This window comes from Patagioenas fasciata, chromosome 5 (assembly GCF_037038585.1).
Source record: "Patagioenas fasciata isolate bPatFas1 chromosome 5, bPatFas1.hap1, whole genome shotgun sequence".
NCBI classification, from domain to species: Eukaryota; Metazoa; Chordata; class Aves; order Columbiformes; family Columbidae; genus Patagioenas; species Patagioenas fasciata.
The window spans coordinates 583,809-602,206 of NC_092524.1; the positions used below are offsets into that span (position 1 = coordinate 583,809).

Below are 18,398 nucleotides of genomic sequence, written 5' to 3' on the forward strand. Positions count from 1 at the left end.
CGGGGGGCTCATCCTGACACCCCCTGGGGCCAGGGAGCCCTGAGCTGGCACCTTGTCCCTGTGACCCCCCCAGGCTGCCACCACCGCGTCCTTGCTGCCCTGCGCGGGGAGCTGAAGCAGCCCCGGGGATTCCTCTGCAGTGTGTTATTGCCCGTCCGCACCGGCCGGGCTCGGTCTGAGCATCCTCTGGGTGCTGGGGTGTGGGTGGAGCTGGTGGGGTGCAGATGGAGCTGGTGGGGTGCAGATGGAGCTGGCGGGGTGCGGGTGGAGCTGGCGGGGTGCGGGTGGAGCTGGCGGGGTGCAGATGGAGCTGGCGGGGTGCAGATGGAGCTGCTAGGCTCAGCAGCCTGCTTGTCACCAGAGAACAGCCATAATCTGCAGCTCCGGGGGATTTCTTTACCCCAAATTTGGTACTTCTGGCCCCGGGATTTGCCGGGAGGGGACAGTTTAGGGCAGGCAGCGTGTTTTCCCTCTCCTCTCCTCGCCCCGCTGCCTGTTATTTCCAGCACTTTGGAATGGCTTTGTTGTGGGCGAGGGCTGTGCTGGCGCTGGGCTGAGCCGGGCAGGGCGGGTGGCCCCACGGTCCCCAGGGCCAGCGCTGGGACCCCGGCAGCCGCCGCTCCTCAGGCACCGTGTGTCCGGCAGCTCCCATCCGGCTGAGCTGGCACAGCCGCTGGCACCGGTGCGGGCAGCGGGCTCGGCCGCAGCCAGAGGGGCTGCTGGCAGGGGCTGCTGGAGCTGCTGCCACCCGTGCTGTCCCCACCGGGGACGCTGCTCCAGCCCGGGCAGGTGGGTTTCCTTGCAAAACCCCAGGGACAATTTGGAGGTGGCTGATGGTGGCTCTTGGGGCAGCACTGGCAGCAAAATGCCGGAGGGTTTTGTTTCTTTGGCAGCGGCTGAGCTGTGGTTGTTGGACCACATGGGGCCTGTGTGGGGACCACAGGGACCATGCGGGGACCACAAGGACCCTCTTCGGGCCGGTTGTTGGAGCCCCAAGTGGCAGGGGGTGCAGGCAGGTCCCCTCGTTCAGAGCGCCAGTCCTGGGCAGCCTCCTGCTCTACACTGGGCTCTGCTGGGAGGTCATCTCCCGTGGGGGTCCCCTCCCGGCAGCCCCCCCAGCCTTGGGTGCGCTGTGGGGCCCGGGCTGCGGTGCTGGTGGAAGCAACGGCCCCCAAACTGGTTTGGCCCGTTCCAAACGCTCCCTCTCAGCTTATCTGGCTTCAAAGGGCTCCTGCTCCGTCCCACGCACCCAAACACGCTCCCTGCGAACCCCCGGGGCAGCCCCCGTGCTCCAAAATCCCTACCCCCCCAGCCCTGCCTCCCCTCCGCCGGCTCCTTTCGGCAGCCCCAGACCCTCTGTGCTGCACCCATGGGTGCTGGGGGGCTCAGAGGAGGCAGTGGGGGGGACGTGTTGGACTGTGGCCGTGGGGGTGGTGGGACCGATGGGGTTTTGAGCATCACGGAGGTGATTGAGACGCGGCTGCGCTGCCCGGGGCAGGGCAGCAGGATCCCCAGGCCCCCCGCGACACCCCGGCCGTGCTGAGGGGCTTGGCGGGGCCGCCCCGAGCCCCAAAATCCCGAGCGTGGCTGCGAGGGGAGCGGGTTGGAGCGCACATCGCACCCCGGGGAGGAGACGGGTGGGGCGAGGTCCCGGGGCGGGTCCCACGCCCGCCCCGCCGCCAGCGCCCACCCCGCGCCGGGGCACCGCCAGCACCCAGGGGTGCACCCGCCAGCACCCAGGGGTGCACCCGCCTGCCCGGAGATGCTGCAGGGCAACGGCCCCCCAGGGCCGCCCAGCCAGGTATGTGCCCATCGGGGAGCTGTCCCCAGCGCGGGTCCCCGGGGAAGCCTGGTGGCACCTGAACTGCCACCGCTCCCCGTGCAGCGTGGGGAGGGACAGCGCGGGTGGCGGGTCCGGCAGCTTTGTCCGAACGCTCTGTTTCAAATCGTGCCTCAGTTTCCCCGGCGTGGCCCTTGGCGCACGTGCGCCGTGGGCAGGCTGTGCGGTGCCGCCGCGGCCGCTCCCCGCTGGAACCGCTGGTGGCAGCGGCAGCCACGGGCTGCCCTGGGGACCCGGTTTTGGGACCAGGCACTCGGTGGTGCGCAGGGGCGGGGGGGGACAGCATGCAGCCAGGAGCTGGGGTCTCCCTGGGGACATGGCTCTGTCACCCCACGGAGGGAGATGGGGAGTCAGTGGCTACATTACGGATCCCCAGGCCGTGTTTGTTTAACCCTGCGCCACCCTGACTGGCCAGACCCCTGGGGAATCCCCCCGTTTTGCTGCAGATGTTTGTGGGTTTTTTGTGTGTGACGCTTTGCTGGTTTTTAAGCATTCTGGTGCGTCCCTGCTTGCACCCAACCCCTTCCCCTATTAACAACCCACGTAGAAGGCAAGTCCTGCCGGTTTCAGCCTCAAACCTGCCTGAACCCCCCCAAACTCTGCTAAGACCCCCCAGTTTTCATCTGTAAGCTGCAGGGTGGTGTCGTGCTGGGGGCCGGGCGCTTGGAAGGGATGCAGAGCCTGGGGGAGTGGGGCTGCCAGCGGGCTTGGGGGCCCCGGAGGGGACAGAGGGGCTCCCGGGGCCGTCCCCGCGCCCCTCGGTGTTTGGCACGGGGACAAGGGGCAGGCACGGGCTTGCACGGGGAGCGAACCGCCCTCCCCGCCCGCTCCTGCGGGGAGCCCGTGATTCATGCGGGCTGGGAGCGCCCCGCTGAGCGCTGCCAAACCCGGGCACCCGCCGACGCTCCGGGGGGGGTGCTGAGGTGGGAGAAGAGGGGGAGCGTCGGGGTTACCCCTGGGTGCTGCACCCCAAAGGGGTCAGGTGTGACCCCCAAGCTAAGGGGGCATTCCTGGTAAACCCGTGATGTTCTTGGACACCCCCGGAAGTGGGGAGGTGGGTTCCCCCCGCATTGGTCCCCAGGTGTGGTGGGATAGTGGCACCAGGTCTGCAGCCCCCCGGGGGTCGGGGAGGCCAGCAAAGCGGGGCCGGTCACCCCAGAACGCTCGCCCGCAGCTCTCGCCACCCCGCCCTGGCACCAGCCGCTGCTCCTGCTGACGGCGGCACATTCCGCGGGGACAGCCGCCCTGTTCACCTCCTAACCAAGCACAAAAGTCACCCTGGCGTTGTCATCAACGTCCCGGCACTGTCAACACCATCCCGGCGTTGTCATCGCCGGGTGTTGTAAACCCCGTGCGGCAAAGCCTGTGACGCGGCTGCCGGGCGGGTGCTGAGCGGTGACGCTGGGCGCTGAGCCCGGTCGCGCTGCCCGGGCCGCGTCGCCACGCTGGCCTTCAGACGGCCGGCTCCCGGTCGCGGTTCCGAGCCGCCGGGCAAGCGCGGGCAGCGTGGGGACGGGCACGGCTCGGCTCGGCACCGAGCGGCTCGGACGGCGAGCCGGGCTGGGGGAGCGGTGCGGGCGGCACCGTGGGGATGGCGGGAGCCGGGCCTGAGCACGGCGGGCTGGGGGACGGGGTGTCCCGCACCGCGGCCGTGCCGGGGTCGCCCGGGGTGGCTGGGCGGGCAGGGCGAGCCTAATTAGTACCTGTGCCTTGGCAGGGCTGAGTCACCCGCGTTCCTTCCTGCCGGCGCTCAGCCACCCCCTTTTCTTTCTTATTACTGTTGTTGTTTTTTAATTCTCCGGCTAATTTGAAAAGCAAAGCAGGGAAAGCCAGGCCAGTAATTACCACCAATTAGCCCCCACTCCGGCCCTTGGGCAGCCTGGCTCCCTGTGCCGGGGCTGGGGTCAGTGGTGGGGCCACCTGGGGGTCCGGGCTCTCCTGGGAGCCCTTGTGGGGGTCTGGAACTTGCCAGAGAGACAATGTTGAGGTCTGGGGACCATGTGGGGATCCAGTTCTAGCCAGACAATGTGGGGATCTGGGGGTCTCCTGGGAGGTTGCTTGCGGGTCTTGGGCCCATTGAAGGGACAGTGTGGAGGTCTGAGGCTCAGTGAGAAGGCTGCTCTGGGGGACCAGCTGGGGGACCAGCTGGGGGTCCGGGTCTTGCCATAGGGACAACACGGGGTCTGGGGCTCTTCCCTGTGGCCATGTATAGATCTGGGGCTCACTGCTGGGGTTGCCTGGGACTCTGGGGGGCAATGGGGAGGCTGCCTGGGGGTGCCTCTCGCCGCAGGTACGACCACCCCGGTGCCCCCGGGCCATCCGCCTCCCCCGCCCCCTCATCCCTGCGAGGTCGCTCCCGGGTGCCGGTGTCGGTCGTGGTGTTGGTGACGGTGTCGGCGGGTGCTCGGTGCGGTCCCCTCCCTCCCGGCGAGGCGTGGCGGCGGCGGGGCGTGCCGGGAGCCTCCCTGGGGCCGAGGGAGCCGCCACTGCTCACCTGCGCAGGGCGGCCGCGCCGGCTGGGCCGCACCGCAGCCATGCAGGAGCCCCCCGCCGCCACCAACCCCTTCCTGCTCTCGGCCCTGCAGCCCGAGGCCGGCGTCTGCTCGCTGGCCTTGCCCTCGGACCGGCAGCTGGACGGCCGGGGCCGGGAGGCGGCCGAGGCCCAGCGTCTGCGCAGCGCCCGCGTCCAGGAGCAGGTCCGCATCCGCATGATGCTGCGGGGACAGGCGGCCGCCCGCCCCGACGGCCCCGACCACGCCGACTGCGCCAGAGGTGAGCGCCCCGCGCCCCGGGCACGTGTGTCGGGACGGGCGGTGGGAGCCCTCGGTTGGCACCAGGGTTTGGGTTGTGCCCCAGCTTGGGGCCGGGGGGTCACCCCCACGCTGGCTGAGACCCCGAGCCCCCTGCTGCACCCCCAGTGCTGGGGACGGGGCGGCACGACCCCATCGTGGGCTCGTTTCAGCACGCTCAAGGGTCATGCCTCAGTTTCCCCCCTGCCCCTGGGGGTGATTTGCACTATGGGGTCCCTGCACCCCGCTTTGGGCTGGGGGGAGGTTTTTCCCGCCTGGCGGATCCCTCCCCGTCTCCCCGGCCTTTGAGCGGCGCCGCTGGCCGGGCTCCAATCGCCTCCATTTAGCGTCTGCTCACGGCCTCCGCCCTGCCGCTTCGCCCGCTGCGGCGCCGCTTCCCTGGCCGCGGCTGCCAGACCCCTGGCTGCCCGGTGTGGGTCACGCTCCCTGTCCCCATCCTCGCTGTCCCCGTCGGTGGCCTCGGGAGGGCGGCGTGGGGCGCAGCGGGGTGGCCAGGTCCCTTCCGGGCTCCCGTCCCCGGGTGGTGGAACTGGGTCCGGTTCTGGGGGTGCCTGGGCTGCCGATCCGGCTGTGGCAGAGGGGACCGGGCTGAGCCGCCACCTCCCCGCCCAGGTGGCAATTAGTGGCCTCGCCGCCGGGGCACGATGAAAGGCAGGGAGGCCACTGCTCAGCTCGGCCGCCACCGCTCCTGCTCCCGTGGGCAGCGGGCAGGCGAAGGCAGCGTCCTCCCGCTCCCTTGTCCCCCGGGTGCCACTGACACCGCCATGGCTCCCAAAGCAGGTCCCCGGGGATGAGCCAGGGGTTCCCTTGCCCCCCGTCTCACGTTGACCCCGTCTCGGTCCGCAGGCGGTCAGTATGGCACAGCCCTGCACTCCTTCAGCTCCCGCTCCCAGAGCAACGGCCTGGACCCTAAAGCCTCGGTGCGTACTGGGGGTTGTCCCCCGCCCCAGCGCCCATCGCCGTGGCAGCCGGGGATGCAGCCGCTGCCTGCAGCCTTGGTTGTGCCAGGGGAGGCTCTTGGCTCCGTCCATCCCTCTCCCTGCAGCGGGGAGCGGGAACAGGGCTGTGGGCACCCCATAACCCAGTGTTCTCCCCCCAGCTGTACCAGCCGCTGCCCAAGAAGGATTTTGGCACCCTGAAGGGCGGCGGCTGGTCCTCACGCTCAGCCGTGGACCTCACCTCGCATAAGCGGGTGGCGACCATCAGCAACGGGGGGCTGGCACAGGGCCGCGGCTACGGCCCCGGCTACGCCGTGTCCCCGGCCACCAGCACCTCCCCGCGGCCCAGCTCCTTCCACGAGCGCGCCTACCGGCCCCGGCAGAACTTTGACACGCTCTCGCTGCGCTCGCTGCGCCTGGCCGACGGGCCGCTGCCGCCCCCCGCCATGGCCGACGACCGCTACAGCGTCGTCTCGGAGCAGCTGGACCCGCTGGGGCACCGGCCCCTCTACAAAAGCCAAGGCAACGGCGGCTTCGCCCGCTCCTACACCTTCGAGAGGCAGCTGAGCGCCGGCTCGGCCGCCAAGGCCCCGTCGGAGTGGCTGGAGGGCAGCGAGGTGGCGCAGAGCCGCACCATCCGCGCGCCCGCCATGCGCACGCTGCAGCGCTTCCAGAGCAACAACCGCTCGCGGCTGAGCGCCGGCTCCTTCGGCAGCGCCGCGGCGGGCATGGGGGGCTCCTACCTGGGGCTGGGGGAGCACGGCAGCTCCCGCGCCCCCTCCGTGCGCAGCCTGGCCGAGTCGGGCCAGCGGCTGCAGGACCAGCGCGCCATGGAGCTGTACAACGGGCACGGCACGCTGCTCGGCCGCCACGCAGGGGGGTGAGTGCCACCGGGCTGCTCTGCCACCGCCTGGCCTTGTCCCCACCTTGGTCACTTGACCGGTTTGAGGGCAGAACCCCCATCTCTTGTCTGGCGTTCCCTTGCCGCAAGGGGTGCGGGAGGAGGAGTGAGACAGCGGGCACAATTTGGCCCCATAGCGATGGACCATGGTGTGGGTTGACCCCCAAGCGTGTCCTGCATGTGGCCTGTGGCACATCCTGGGGCACGAGGGCAGAAGATTCAGCCGGGTGTGTTGTGCCGTGCCCCAGGGGTGCTGGTGGGGAGGAAGGCGGGTTGGGGGGCCCCTCGAGAGGCAGGACGTGGTGGAGGAGCCCTGGGGGGCTCTGCCTGGGCTGTCCCTCACCTCCCCGGGCTCCCAGGTTCGACGACATCGACCTGCCCTCGGCGGTGAAGTACCTGATCGCCAGCGACCCCAACCTGCAGGTCCTCGGTGCCGCCTACCTCCAGCACAAGTGCTACAGCGACGGCAACGCCAAGAAGCAGGTGAGCGCCGGCGCGAGGGGACGGGCTGTCCCAGCCCCCCTGCCGTGGGGAGCACCGGGGGGCGCGGGAGGCGCAGGAGCCCCAGCCGGGTTCCCAGCGCGCTGGGCTGTCCCCCCAGGCCCGCAGCCTCCAGGCCATGCCCAAGCTGGTGAAGCTGTTCAACAGCCCCAACCAGGAGGTGCAGCGCCATGCCACCGGCGCCATGCGCAACCTCATCTACGACAACGCCGAGAACAAGCTGGCGCTGGTGGAGGAGAACGGCATCTACGAGCTCATGAGGACGCTGCGGGAGCCCGATGACGAGCTCCGCAAGAATGTCACAGGTTGGGGACGGTGGCGGGCTGGGCAGGGGTCCTCCTCCCCCAGGAGGGGCACGTTGGTCCCCCCGCCCCATGAGTAAAGCTGGGGTGACGCTCCATGGGGGTGGGCTCTTTGTGCCCTTGTTACTCACCCTGTCCCGTGGCTGCTCCTGGCTGCGGGGGTCAGCACGAGCCCCCCGTGAGGTGAGTGGGGTGGATGTGCCCCCCAACCTTGCCGGGCCTGAGGATCCCCTCTGCGCAGGGATCCTGTGGAACCTCTCCTCCAGTGACAACCTGAAGGACCGCCTGGCCCGGGACACGCTGGAGCAGCTCACGGACACGGTCCTGGTGCCCCTCTCTGGGCTGGGGGGCTCGGGTGTCATCCAGCAGAACCCCTCGGAGGCGGAGATCTTCTACAACTCCACGGGCTTCCTCAGGTACCTGCTCTGGGCCAGCACCAGCCCTCCTGCTGTGGGTGAGGTTCTGGGGGGAGGAAGAGACCCCACCCTGTGCTGCAGATGTGGGGAGTGAGGTCCCGGGGCTCGTTTCTGGGGTCCCCATCCCTTGCAGCACTTGTGCACCAAGGCAAAGCCTGCTCGACCCCATGGGACAGGGGTTCCCCGTGGCGGTGCCCAGGGGCAGGGGGTGGCTGTGGGGCAGCCCCTTCTCACCATGATGTGCCCACATAGGAACCTCAGCTCCGCCAGCCAGCAGACCCGGCAGAAGATGCGCGAGTGCCACGGGCTGGTGGACGCCATGATCCACTACGTCAACAGCTCCCTGGAGGTGGGCAAGTCCGAGGACAAGGTGAGCCCGGGAGCTGGGGGTCTGGGTGCTGCTCCCTCCCTCCTGCAGCATCGTGGTGCACAGGCACATCTCGAGGTGACGGTGGGAAAACCAGTCTGGCTCCTTCTGGGCTTACTGGGCACAGTGGGGCACCCACCGCCGGTGTCACTGGAGTGGCTCTGGTTGCAGAGCCCCAGGGGACGCGCCAGCTGGAGATGCCCTGGCGGGCGGCACAAGGACTGACCCCTGCCCCACGTTTCCCCGCAGAGCGTGGAGAACGCCGTCTGCGTCCTGCGCAACCTCTCGTACCGCCTGTACGACGAGATGCCCCCGTCCTCCCTGCAGCGGCTGGAGGGCCACCGGCGCAACGGCGGCATGGTGACCGGCGAGCTGGTGGGCTGCTTCAGCCCCCAGAGCAAGAAGGCGCGGGAGGTGAGCAGCTGGGAGGGGTGGGCACCGTCACGGCCGTGTCACCGGGGTGGGGCTGGCGTTGGGCAGCGGCTGGCGCGGAGGTGACGCTGGGGCGGAGGTGGACACCGGCCCGGCTGATGGGTGAGACACACGGGTGAGCTCAGCGGAGGGTGAATCAGGGTGCTGAACCCCACTTTGCTGTGCCACGGGGTGTGACGCAGCCGGGGTGACCTGCTGGGTCCCTGCCAGCCCGGAGCTGCCCAGCGCCGAGCCCAGGGACGGGGGGACGAGGGGACACCAGCAGCGAGGGGTGCTGCAGAGGGAACATCCCTGACCAGCCTAACCGTGCTGTCTCCACCCCAGCACTACCTGAACGCAGACATCGTCACCTTCACGGAGGTCTCCAAGGACCCCAAGGGCATGGAGTGGCTCTGGAACCCGCAGATCGTCGGCATCTACAACCGGCTGCTGCAGCGCTGCGAGCTCAACAAGCACACCACCGAGGCGGCCTCGGGCGCCCTGCAGAACATCACCGCCGGGGACCGCAGGGTGAGGGGGCGTCCCTGGCCTTGGCCTGTCCTCCGGGTGTCCCCACCAGCTGGGCAGGCACAGCCGTGCCGGGGGGGCTGGTCCCAACCTGCCCTGGGTGGGGACGTGGCCGTTGCGCTGCTCCCCATCTGGGCAGAGAGTCATAGAGCGCCTTGAGTTGGAAGGGACCCACAAGGGTCATAGAGTCCAGCCCCTGTCCCTGCACAGGACACCCCGCAGGTCACCCCGTGTGTCTGAGGATGTTGTCCAGTCTCTTCTTGAACACTGTCAGGTTGGGCCGTGACCCCTCCCTGGGAGCCTGTTCAGTGCCCAGCACCTCTGGGGGAAGAGCCTTTGCCTCATGTCCCACTGACCCCCCCAAGCACATCTTCTGCCGTTCCCTGGGCTCTGTCATGGGCTTGGGTCACCCTGACGAGGAGGAGGAGGTGGATGGGGCGGGAGGAGGTGGCCTGTGGTCCCAGCAGTGTCCCCAAGCGGGTGTCTCCTGGCAGTGGGCAGGTGTGCTGAGCCGGCTGGCGCTGGAGCAGGAGCGCATCCTGAACCCCGTGCTGGACCGCGTCCGCACCGCCGACCACCACCAGCTCCGCTCCCTCACCGGGCTCATCCGCAACCTGTCCCGCCATGCACGCAACAAGGACGAGATGTGTGAGTGCCGGGGGGCCGGGACTGCGGGGGCAGCGCCAGGACCCCCTCTGTCCCCCCATTGCCCCAGGAGGCTGTGAGGTTCATCCCCAGGCTGTTGCCTGTCCCCTGGCTCTGGCCGCCAGCCCTGATGTGATGCCTTTGCCCCCCAGCCACCAAGGTGGTCAGCCACCTGATCGAGAAGCTGCCGGGGAGCGTGGGGGACAAGGCACCGCCCGCCGATGTCATCGTCAACATCATCGCGGTGCTCAACAACCTGGTGGTGGAGAGTCCCATGGCCGCCCGCGACATCGTCTACTTTGATGGCCTCAGGAAGCTCTTCTACATCAAGAAGAGAAGGGACAGGTGGGAGCTCCCTGTGTACCCTCCCGGCCCCTCTGGGTGACATCCTTGGGCACCCCCCAAACCTCACTGTGCCGTCCCTGTCCCAGCTCAGACAACGAGAAGTCCTCCAGAGCAGCCGCCAGCCTCCTGGGCAACATGTGGCAGTACACCAAGCTGCACCGCGACTTCAAGATGGTGCGTACCCCGAGCTCCCCCGCCGCTGGGACCCGGGGTGGATCCCGGGGTAGATCCCGAGGGTGGATCCCAGAGGAGTCAGGGCCAGGGGCTCCACCCCGCCAGCCACGTCCCTCAAGTGCTGCCAGAAGTGCCCCGACTCCACACGCCCCGCTCCTGGAGGGCTGGGGATGTCCCCAGAGCATCATCCACCTGTGCCAGCGGGGTGGGGACAGTCACGTGCCCAAAATGGGGACAGCGTGGCCCTGTCTGTACCAGGGCGGGTTTGTGTTGGCGTTCCCAGTGCCCAGCATGGTGGGGATGTCCTCGGGCGGGAGAGCCAGTGCAGGTGTCCCTGGTGTGACGGTGGCCTGTCTCCCTGCAGAAGGGGTACCGCAAGGAGGACTTCCTCGGCCTGTGAGGACACCCCCGGGCCGCCCGCCCTGACCCCCGGGCGCTGCTGCCGGCCGTGCCCCAGGACACCGCTCGCCGCTGAGCCCGCTCCATAGCGTAGTCCTTACCGCCTCCCTTGTGCCTCCCGCTGCGCCACGTCCCCGTCCCTGGTGGGGGACGCTCCTGCCGCAGCCTCAAACCCAGCAACGGCTTTTGGCTCTGCCAGGGGACCCGCTGCGACCCCGGTTGGTGGGGACAGCCCTGTGGCACTCAGGGGTTCCTAGAAGCTGCTGCAAAGCTCGGCTTGTCTCGGCGGGGGTCCTGCAAAGCTGTGCTGCTGGGGACACGCTGAACTGCACACACGGGGTGCTGGGGGTGCAGGGTGCGCCGTGGGCTGTCCCTGCACACACGGGTGTGCAGGGGGCACAGGGCTGCCGTAGCTCGGGGGGTGGGACGCCTGGGGAGGGTGGCTGTGAGGGGGGAGCTGAGGCTGTGCCCCCGCTGCCAGGGGCCGGGGGACCTCGGAGCTGCGCTGTCCCCAACCCTGCACCCCGCGGGACCGTCCCTGTGCAGCCCGGTTGGGGGGCTCAGGCTGGGACCCCAGTGCTGCGTGGGCGGGACTGGGACAGGGCCAGCGCTGGTGTGTGCTGGGTGGTGTCACCAGCGTGTGGCGAGATGTCCCTGGTGCCCGGTGCGCTCCCTGCACGGCAGCAGTGGGGCTGGGGGGCTGCGGGTGGCTTCGCTTTGCCAGCGGATTTGGTGCTGGGGGGCGTCCCTGTGCTTGGGGGCATCGCAGCCCTTTTGGGAAATGAGGTTGAGTAGTTAGAGGGGGTGGGGGGACGCCAGGCAGCGCTGGCAGAGGGGCCGCATCCAGGGCTGGGGCGGCCCCTGCAGTGTGACGGCATGGGGGTGTCATGGTGGGTTGGTCCCCCAGCTCTCCGTGTACAAACTCCCTGAGCATCCCCGAAATAAAGGCCTTGAACGTGCCCACCTGTCCCCGTGCTCAGCTGGCACACGGGAGGGGACACGGGTGTGCAGTGGGGCTCACACTGCGGTGACACCGCGCTCGCCGTGACTGGGCACTGCTCCAGGCCAGCACTGCGGGGACACCGGCACAGGGACACTTGCCCGGGGACAGGACACAGCAGAGCGCTGCCAGCCCCGCTGCCCAGGGTGGGGACAGACCCACCGGCGGCACCCAGGTCCCTGCAGCTGGAGCAGACTCACCGGGTGCAGCAGTGTTTTATTGCTGGGGGGCTCTGGGGGGCACAGTGTGCCGCAGCCGCCCCGCCGGGCGGTTCCCAGCCCTGGGATGGGGCAGGAACACGGTGTTTCTCGGGGAGCATCCCCCATCCCAGATGTGTCCGTCAGACGGGACACGAGTCCCTGCTGCCCACGGTGAGGGAGGGGGCCAGCACCCCAGGGTGCCCCGGCACCAGGGGCCGGGCTGTCCCCTGGTGGTGGTTTTCCAGCGCAGAGCGAGCTGCTCCAAGGAGCCAGCTCCTGTCCTTCCACCGAGACCCTGGCTTTGGTCCCACCGCACCGCCCGGGCTCCTCTGGCCGTGCCCTGTGTCCCTGCGGCCCCGCGGCCCCGCGGGGACGCTGCCCTTCCTGGCCCCGCTCAGACGTCATCCTCTGTCACCAGGCAGTAGAAGTCTGTGCGGGCGCCGTAGTTGCGTGATCCCAGGTCCGAGACGTCGATCTCGGGTCTCTGGCTGTCCTTGGGCTGCGTGTCCTCCGCTGCGCCGGCAGCCGCGGCCACTGCAGCGCCGGGGCCGCCGATGCGGGGGGGCTTGGGGCTCCTGAACCCCCACCCTCGGAGGCCTGCGGGGAGCAGGGAGGCGGGTTTAGTGCTGGGGAGGGGGCGAACCCGTCCCGCCTGCCACGGGAGGGTGACGCGGAGCCCAGAGGTGACCTCCTGCGCACATCCGGAGAAGGCGCAGGGGACAAGGACCTGTGCCAAGGTCTCCATCTGGGTGCAGGTCCCCAGCGCTGTCCAGGTAGCTGCTGTGCAGGATCAGCATGGGGTCCTTGTCCTCCTGCAGCTGCGTCTGCGGGTCCCCCACGGTCCCCAGGAAGGACACCTTGCGCGGCAGGGCCAGGCACAGCTCCTTCCAGAAGCCTGACGAGGGCATCTGCAGGGGCGAGGAGCCGCGTGGGGACCCCGGGCAGCCGAGTGGGGCTGGGGGCGCTCTGTGGGTCTCAGCTGCCTCTCCCCAGCGCCGGGCTCTGTGCCAAGGCTCGGGCAGCGCTCCCGGCATGGCAGCGTGCCCGTGGCAGCGTGCCCGTGGCAGCGTGCCCGTGCACCGGCGGAGGAACCGGCTCGACCTGCCGGGACGCTCCTGAGCTCCGGCTCCCCGCCCGGCCCCGAAATGGCCGGAGCAGCCACGGGCCAAAGCTTCACCGCTCGGCCGGGGCTCCTGGGCATGCGGGTTTGGGGAGCGGGCACCCAGAACCACGGCTGTTTCGGTTGGATTTTGAAAATATTGCCTCCTAAAGACAAGTGCCTCAGCCTGCTCTGTAGGAGCATGAGGAGCAGCTCCAGCGCATTGCGGGGAGGCTGACAACCTGGGGTGCTGGGGGTGTAAAGGAAGTGCTGGAGCTGGAACTGGGGATGCTGGGATGGAAAGGGGGTGCTGGAGCTGGAACTGGGGGTGCTGGGATGGAAAGGGGGTGCCAGCGGGACAGGGTTTGCTCAGCTCTCACCATGGAGCCGGCTCGCCACACCAGCAGGGTCACGGCGCCGCGGTGCTGCCGCAGCAGGCTGATGGCGGGGTGGGTGATCTCCCGGTACTGGCTCTCGAAGACGATGAAGATGGGTTTCCTGGAGAGCTCCAGCAGCCTCCAGAGCCCTTCCCTGCGAGGGAAGGACACGGTGGGCTGGCACCGGCCCGCGGCCCCTCTCCCGGTGCGGGCGGGAGCTGCGCCCACCTGAAGCTGTTGTTGCACCAGTCCTGCTCCAGGTACGCGACCGAGAGGACGACGATCAGGCGCCGGCACCGGCTCACGTTCATGATCAGGTCCGCCGAGGGCTCTACGAGCAAAAGGGTGTCAGGGTTTTGGTGTCACCCTCCATCTGACCCCCTGGGTCCAGCCCCACCTGCATTGGGCAGGATGGTTTGCTCGTCCAGGAACAGCTTGTAGCCGTAGCGGTTCTCCAGCTGCGGCTTCATGATGAAGTGGACGAACTTGCGGTCATCCGGGGCGCCGGCGTGGGACACGTAGGCATCGTACAGCTTCCCGTCTGGGGACAGCCGTGGGGACAGGGGTGTGACACTGGGAGGAGGCTGTTCCCGAGGGGGACGCCCCTCTGAGCCCCCTTGCCTGCTCACCGTTGAGCTCCAGCTCGCCGTAGCGGTTGCGGTACCAGAGCCGCACGCTTAGGTGGCACCGCACGTAGAGCTCGGCCAGGAGCACCAGGAGCGCCAGGACCAGGAGCGCGGCCAGCACCGCCCACACGTGCCCGGCCACCCCTGCGGGACCGCGGGGGGATGGTGAGTGTGGCCTGTGGCCATGGCACAGGTTTCGTGGGTTTGGGGTAGGGCTGCACCGCGATGCGCTGCCCGGAGGCAGTGACGGTCCCCACGGAGCTGCCACTGGTGCCCCGGGCAGCGGGTGTCCCGTCTCTGTCCCCAGCGCGTCCCTACCCGCTCGCCGCAGGGTGAAGGTGGCCGTGGCGTTGCTGACCCAGCAGGCAAACACCCCGAAGTCGCTGTCCTGCGTGAGGTTGAGCTGCAGCACGCTGGCCAGGAGCCGCTCTGAGGCGTTTTGTCCAAGCCTGGGGGGAGATGGGGTGGCCATGGGTCAGGCCATGCCGTGATCTGCCTCGACAGACAGACAGATGGACAGACAGACCTTTGCCAGGCTCCTCACCAGGTGCTGTCCTGGCTGCTGCCACTGCCCAGCCACTGCCCGTCCTTGCTCCAGGCGGGCACGGGCTCGCAGGGCTCGGCGCTGGCCCAGCGCACCGTGCAGTTCAGCGTCACCTGCGTCCCCAGCGCCAGCTCCCACGTCTCATTGGTGGCCGGGACGAGGAACGTGGGGGGCACGCTGCAGAGGTCTGGGGGCACAGCGGGAAGGGGGTCGGCTGGGGCAGCTGATCCAGCTCCCGGCCGGACGGGCTTCCCCGGAAAAGCGAGCTCTGCGGGGGTCTGGCAGCGAGTGGCTGATTGCAGCAGGCTGAGCTGGTTTTGGGGGCTGGGACGGACCCTCGCCCGCCCTGTGGGGCGAACTGGAGCTTTGGGTCCTTCCCAGCTGGAAACGGGTGGAAGTCTGGGGTTTGCAGCTTACCTGCCATGGCGGGCTCTGGTGTGAGCGGGGAGCTGCCGGCACCACCGTGGGCACTCGGGAGGGCCCCGCGTCCCGGCGCCTTCCGGGGACAAAGTCCACCCGCCTCTGCACCGGGCTGGGCCTGGGACAGGGCACAGGCGGCTCTGTGAGCCCCAGCTGGGCTGGCACGGGCTCCCTGGGTCCCCACCGCTCCCCATCGCTCCGCATCGCTCCCCACAGCCACTCGGGTTGGGGGACAGCAGGTGCTGCTCCGGGTAAAGCCACACTGTGTCCTGCTTGTGCTTGGTGGCACTGTGTCACCTGCCCTCCCCATGAAGCGCCGGCTCGCAGCCTGGCTGCCCCCACCTTGAATTTACGAGCAGAGGCGATTAATGACCAACTGGGGCTGTAGGCCATTAAAACCGCGGCTTTGGCTCAAGCCAGTGACCAGTGAGGGGACACGAGCTGCGGTCACAGCTCAGCCGTGGGGGTTTTGGTGCGACAGCTCCTGGTGACACCGTGGTGAGCACCTGTGGGAGCTCAGTGGGACCCCTCATGCTGCCAGCACTCGTGGGGGCTGTGGGGCTGCCCCCAGCCTCACCTGCCCCTGGACATCGCTAATTAAGCAGCGGGGTGGTTTACTTATAGCGACACAGGCTGGTGTGGGGCTCCGTGCTGGGACACTCAGCGTGGGGATGGTGTGGGGGACCGGCGGCACTGTTCCCCCGCTGGCATTGTGCCATCGGCCACGCCACTGTGATACCCGCGGGAAGAGGGGTCCCGGGAGGACACCGCACCCCACCGGGGAACCGCAGTGTGGAAAGGGGCAGCGGGAGCACACGGCGAAGCGGCTCCTCCACCCCCAGCACCCGCAGAGCCCCCGGTGCGGGTGCTGTGTCCTCTGGGGACGGTGTGGGAACAACAAGGACGTCACGGTCCCGGTGCTCCCGAGAGGCAGCGCCACCATGAACACATCCAGCAGAACGGCTGGGCCGGGCTCAAAGCCTCTCCGGCTGCCTCGTGGCGCTCTGCACTGCTAACTGGTTTTGGGTGGGTGCGGAGCTGCCGGGGCCGGCCGGGCCCTGCAGGAACCGCGCCGGTGCTGCTGTGACCGGGAGGGACGTCCCAGCGCTGCTGGGCTGCGGGGACACGCCGCTCCACTGGGCACGGCCGCCCGGTGCCAGGCGTGGGGTGACACTGTGGGTCAAGGTACGCGGGGCCGCTGACAGCACGTTCCGCTTGAGCAGCTGGAAGGGATTTACACCTGAAGTATTAACTGGGTTTCTCCCAGCAGGGACAGGAGAGCAGGGGATGGGGATGAGACAGCGTTCACAGGGGAAGGGATGGGAGACGCGACACAGGGTGGTGAGGGGTCTGTGCCCGTGGGGACACGCTGGGCACACTTGGTCCTGCCCGGGTGGGGTTGCTCATAAGTAATTTCATTTGGACAGTTGGAAATAAGGAAGCCCCGACAGCCTGCGGGCTGGCCATGGGCAGGCTCCGGGGCACAAAATGGTGATGGGCGCCCGAGGGTGTCGCTTCCTGCATGTCTGGGCTGGGGACCCCCTGGTTGTGTCACTCCGAGTGCAGCAGAGCATGGTGCAGATACCAGGCGGTGGTGGGTGATGGTTGGGCTGCAGCATCCCCGGGGATGGGGATGGTGGGGAGGGCAGGGGGGTGCAGGTTGAGGTTCTGGGAGGCTGAGTGGGACTGGGAAGCAGAGGGGAGCAGCATGCGTGTGGGGAGAGGCTGAAACCCTGCCAGAACCGAAACCCTGCCAGAACCCTGCTGGAACCCTGCCGGAACCCTGCCGGAACCCTGCCGGAACCGAAACCCTGCCAGAACCCTGCCGGAACCCTGCCGGAACCCTGTCAGAACCAAAACCCTGCCAGAACCCTGCCGGAACCCTGCCGGAACCCTGCCGAAACTCTGCCAGAACCGAAACCCTGCCAGAACCGAAACCCTGCGGAAACCCTGCCAGAACCCTGCCGGAACCCTGCTGGAACCGAAACCCTGCCAGAACCCTGCCAGAACCGAAACCCTGCCAGAACCGAAACCCTGCCAGAACCCTGCCAGAACCGAAACCCTGCGGAAACCCTGCCAGAACCCTGCTGGAACCGAAACCCTGCCAGAACCCTGCCGAAACCCTGCCGGAACCGAAACCCTGCAGAAACCCTGCCAGAACGCTGCCGGAACCCTGCCGGAACCGAAACCTTGCAGAAACCCTGCCAGAATCCTGCTGGAACCGAAACCCTGCCAGAACCCTGCCGAAACCCTATCAGAACCGAAACCCTGCAGAAACCCTGCCAGAACCCTGCCAGAACCGAAACCCTGCCGGAACCCTGCGAGCTCAAGGTGGCATCGAGTGTAACGGGGAGCGGAGCAGAACCGCGTTACCTGCGGAGCGCCCCCGGCGCCGCGGGACCCCAGCAGCCGCCTCCTCCCGCGCCGCTCCGGCCGGGCCGACCCGACCCGACCCGACCCGACCTGCCGGGTCCGTGCTTGATTTTCCCTGTGTTCTAAATGCCGTGTTTATTCCCGTCCCGTTCCGCCCCTTCCGCGCCCCGATCCGCGGGAGGGCTCGGCCGGGCCCCCTCCCGCTGCTCCACCTCCTGCACCTGAACCTGCGGGAAAGCGAATCCCTGGCTCTAGGGGAGGGGACAAGGAAAGGAAAGAAAGGAGAAAAACAAGGCAGCCGGGCACAGGGGGGTGCACGGGCTCCCAGGGCTGGACCAGCCCGCGGGATGTCGGGGAACAGCGAAACCAGCACCGGTGACACCAGCTCCGGTGACACCAGCTCCGGTGACACCAGCTCCGGTGACACCAGCTCCCGGCGTCTGGGGTGTCTGCATGGTGCACCCCAGGGCAGAACCTGCATTTTGCTTTGCTGAGCACCAGCAAACTCGGTGTTCTCAGGCTTGGCCAAGGTGAGTTGCTGATGGAGGGAGGTGGGGAGGCCGGTCACCGGGGCTGTACCCACGGGTGCCCCGGGTCTCCTGTGTCCTGCTCTGGGATTTCAAAAGCCTCATTGCGAGTTAAACCAGTCCCAGGGGTGGCTCGTGGGGCTGACACTGGCTGCTCGTGAACCGCAGGCTCCTGGGAGCGAAGTTTGGGGCTGAGCTCAATGCCCCCAAACCCCCTGAGCGTGGTGCCATCCCAGACCCTGCACCGTGGCGGGGACAGTCACCCCATCCGCCGTCCCAGGTGAGTGCGCAGGGAATGAGCCGACGTTCCTGTGTCGGTGCACTCCCCGATAGCCAATTCTAGATGCATTTAGCTGCCTGAAGGTAATTAAATTTAAGCTCCTCGGAGCTGCCGGGTGACTGTTCCAGGGGTTCAGCTCCACGTCCCACAACTGCGAATGTCGCTGCGGGACAGGCTGGCACCTGGTCCCAGGCCTTGGATCAGCCGCTGCCCGCGGGTTTGGCTCTTTGCTTTGAGCCGGGGCTGCTCTGACCCCGCGAACAGTCCAGAGCAACGCGACCTCTGAACCAGAACCGCTGTGATTGCGGGACAGCTTCGTTCACCGGCTGCTGCACCGCGGCTCCGGCACAGCACGGGCTTTAATTACAGAAAACG

The 18,398-nt window shown here is 68.5% G+C and overlaps 2 protein-coding genes across 4 annotated transcripts; one reads left to right on the forward strand and one right to left on the reverse strand.

Annotated features, from left to right (window-relative positions):
• Positions 1-1,731: 1,731 nt before the first annotated feature.
• On the forward strand, positions 1,732-11,007 carry PKP3 (plakophilin 3). 2 transcript variants are annotated; one of them, XM_071808669.1, is made up of 14 exons: positions 1,732-1,801; positions 4,426-4,612; positions 5,497-5,570; positions 5,750-6,468; positions 6,849-6,972; positions 7,091-7,295; positions 7,534-7,708; positions 7,961-8,078; positions 8,325-8,489; positions 8,832-9,017; positions 9,509-9,662; positions 9,812-10,004; positions 10,091-10,178; positions 10,543-11,006. In XM_071808669.1, the coding sequence occupies exons 1-14, from the start codon at positions 1,763-1,765 to the stop codon at positions 10,576-10,578; spliced, it is 2,463 nt and encodes an 820-aa protein (XP_071664770.1). In that variant the 5' UTR covers positions 1,732-1,762; the 3' UTR covers positions 10,579-11,006. The 2 variants fall into 2 exon arrangements, with proteins under 2 accessions (XP_071664770.1, XP_065695658.1); XM_065839586.2 differs by lacking the exon at positions 1,732-1,801 and having other exon boundaries at positions 3,510-4,612; positions 10,543-11,007.
• A 769-nt stretch (positions 11,008-11,776) lies between these two features.
• Positions 11,777-17,325, reverse strand: SIGIRR (single Ig and TIR domain containing). 2 transcript variants are annotated; one of them, XM_065839757.2, is made up of 10 exons: positions 17,217-17,325; positions 14,841-14,961; positions 14,424-14,610; positions 14,198-14,328; positions 13,883-14,023; positions 13,651-13,794; positions 13,482-13,584; positions 13,257-13,407; positions 12,505-12,685; positions 11,777-12,374 (listed from the first exon to the last, which is right to left on the reverse strand). In XM_065839757.2, the coding sequence occupies exons 2-10, from the start codon at positions 14,845-14,847 to the stop codon at positions 12,172-12,174; spliced, it is 1,248 nt and encodes a 415-aa protein (XP_065695829.1). In that variant the 5' UTR covers positions 14,848-14,961; positions 17,217-17,325; the 3' UTR covers positions 11,777-12,171. The 2 variants fall into 2 exon arrangements, with proteins under 2 accessions (XP_065695829.1, XP_071664771.1); XM_071808670.1 differs by lacking the exon at positions 17,217-17,325 and having other exon boundaries at positions 14,841-15,249.
• Positions 17,326-18,398: the final 1,073 nt, after the last annotated feature.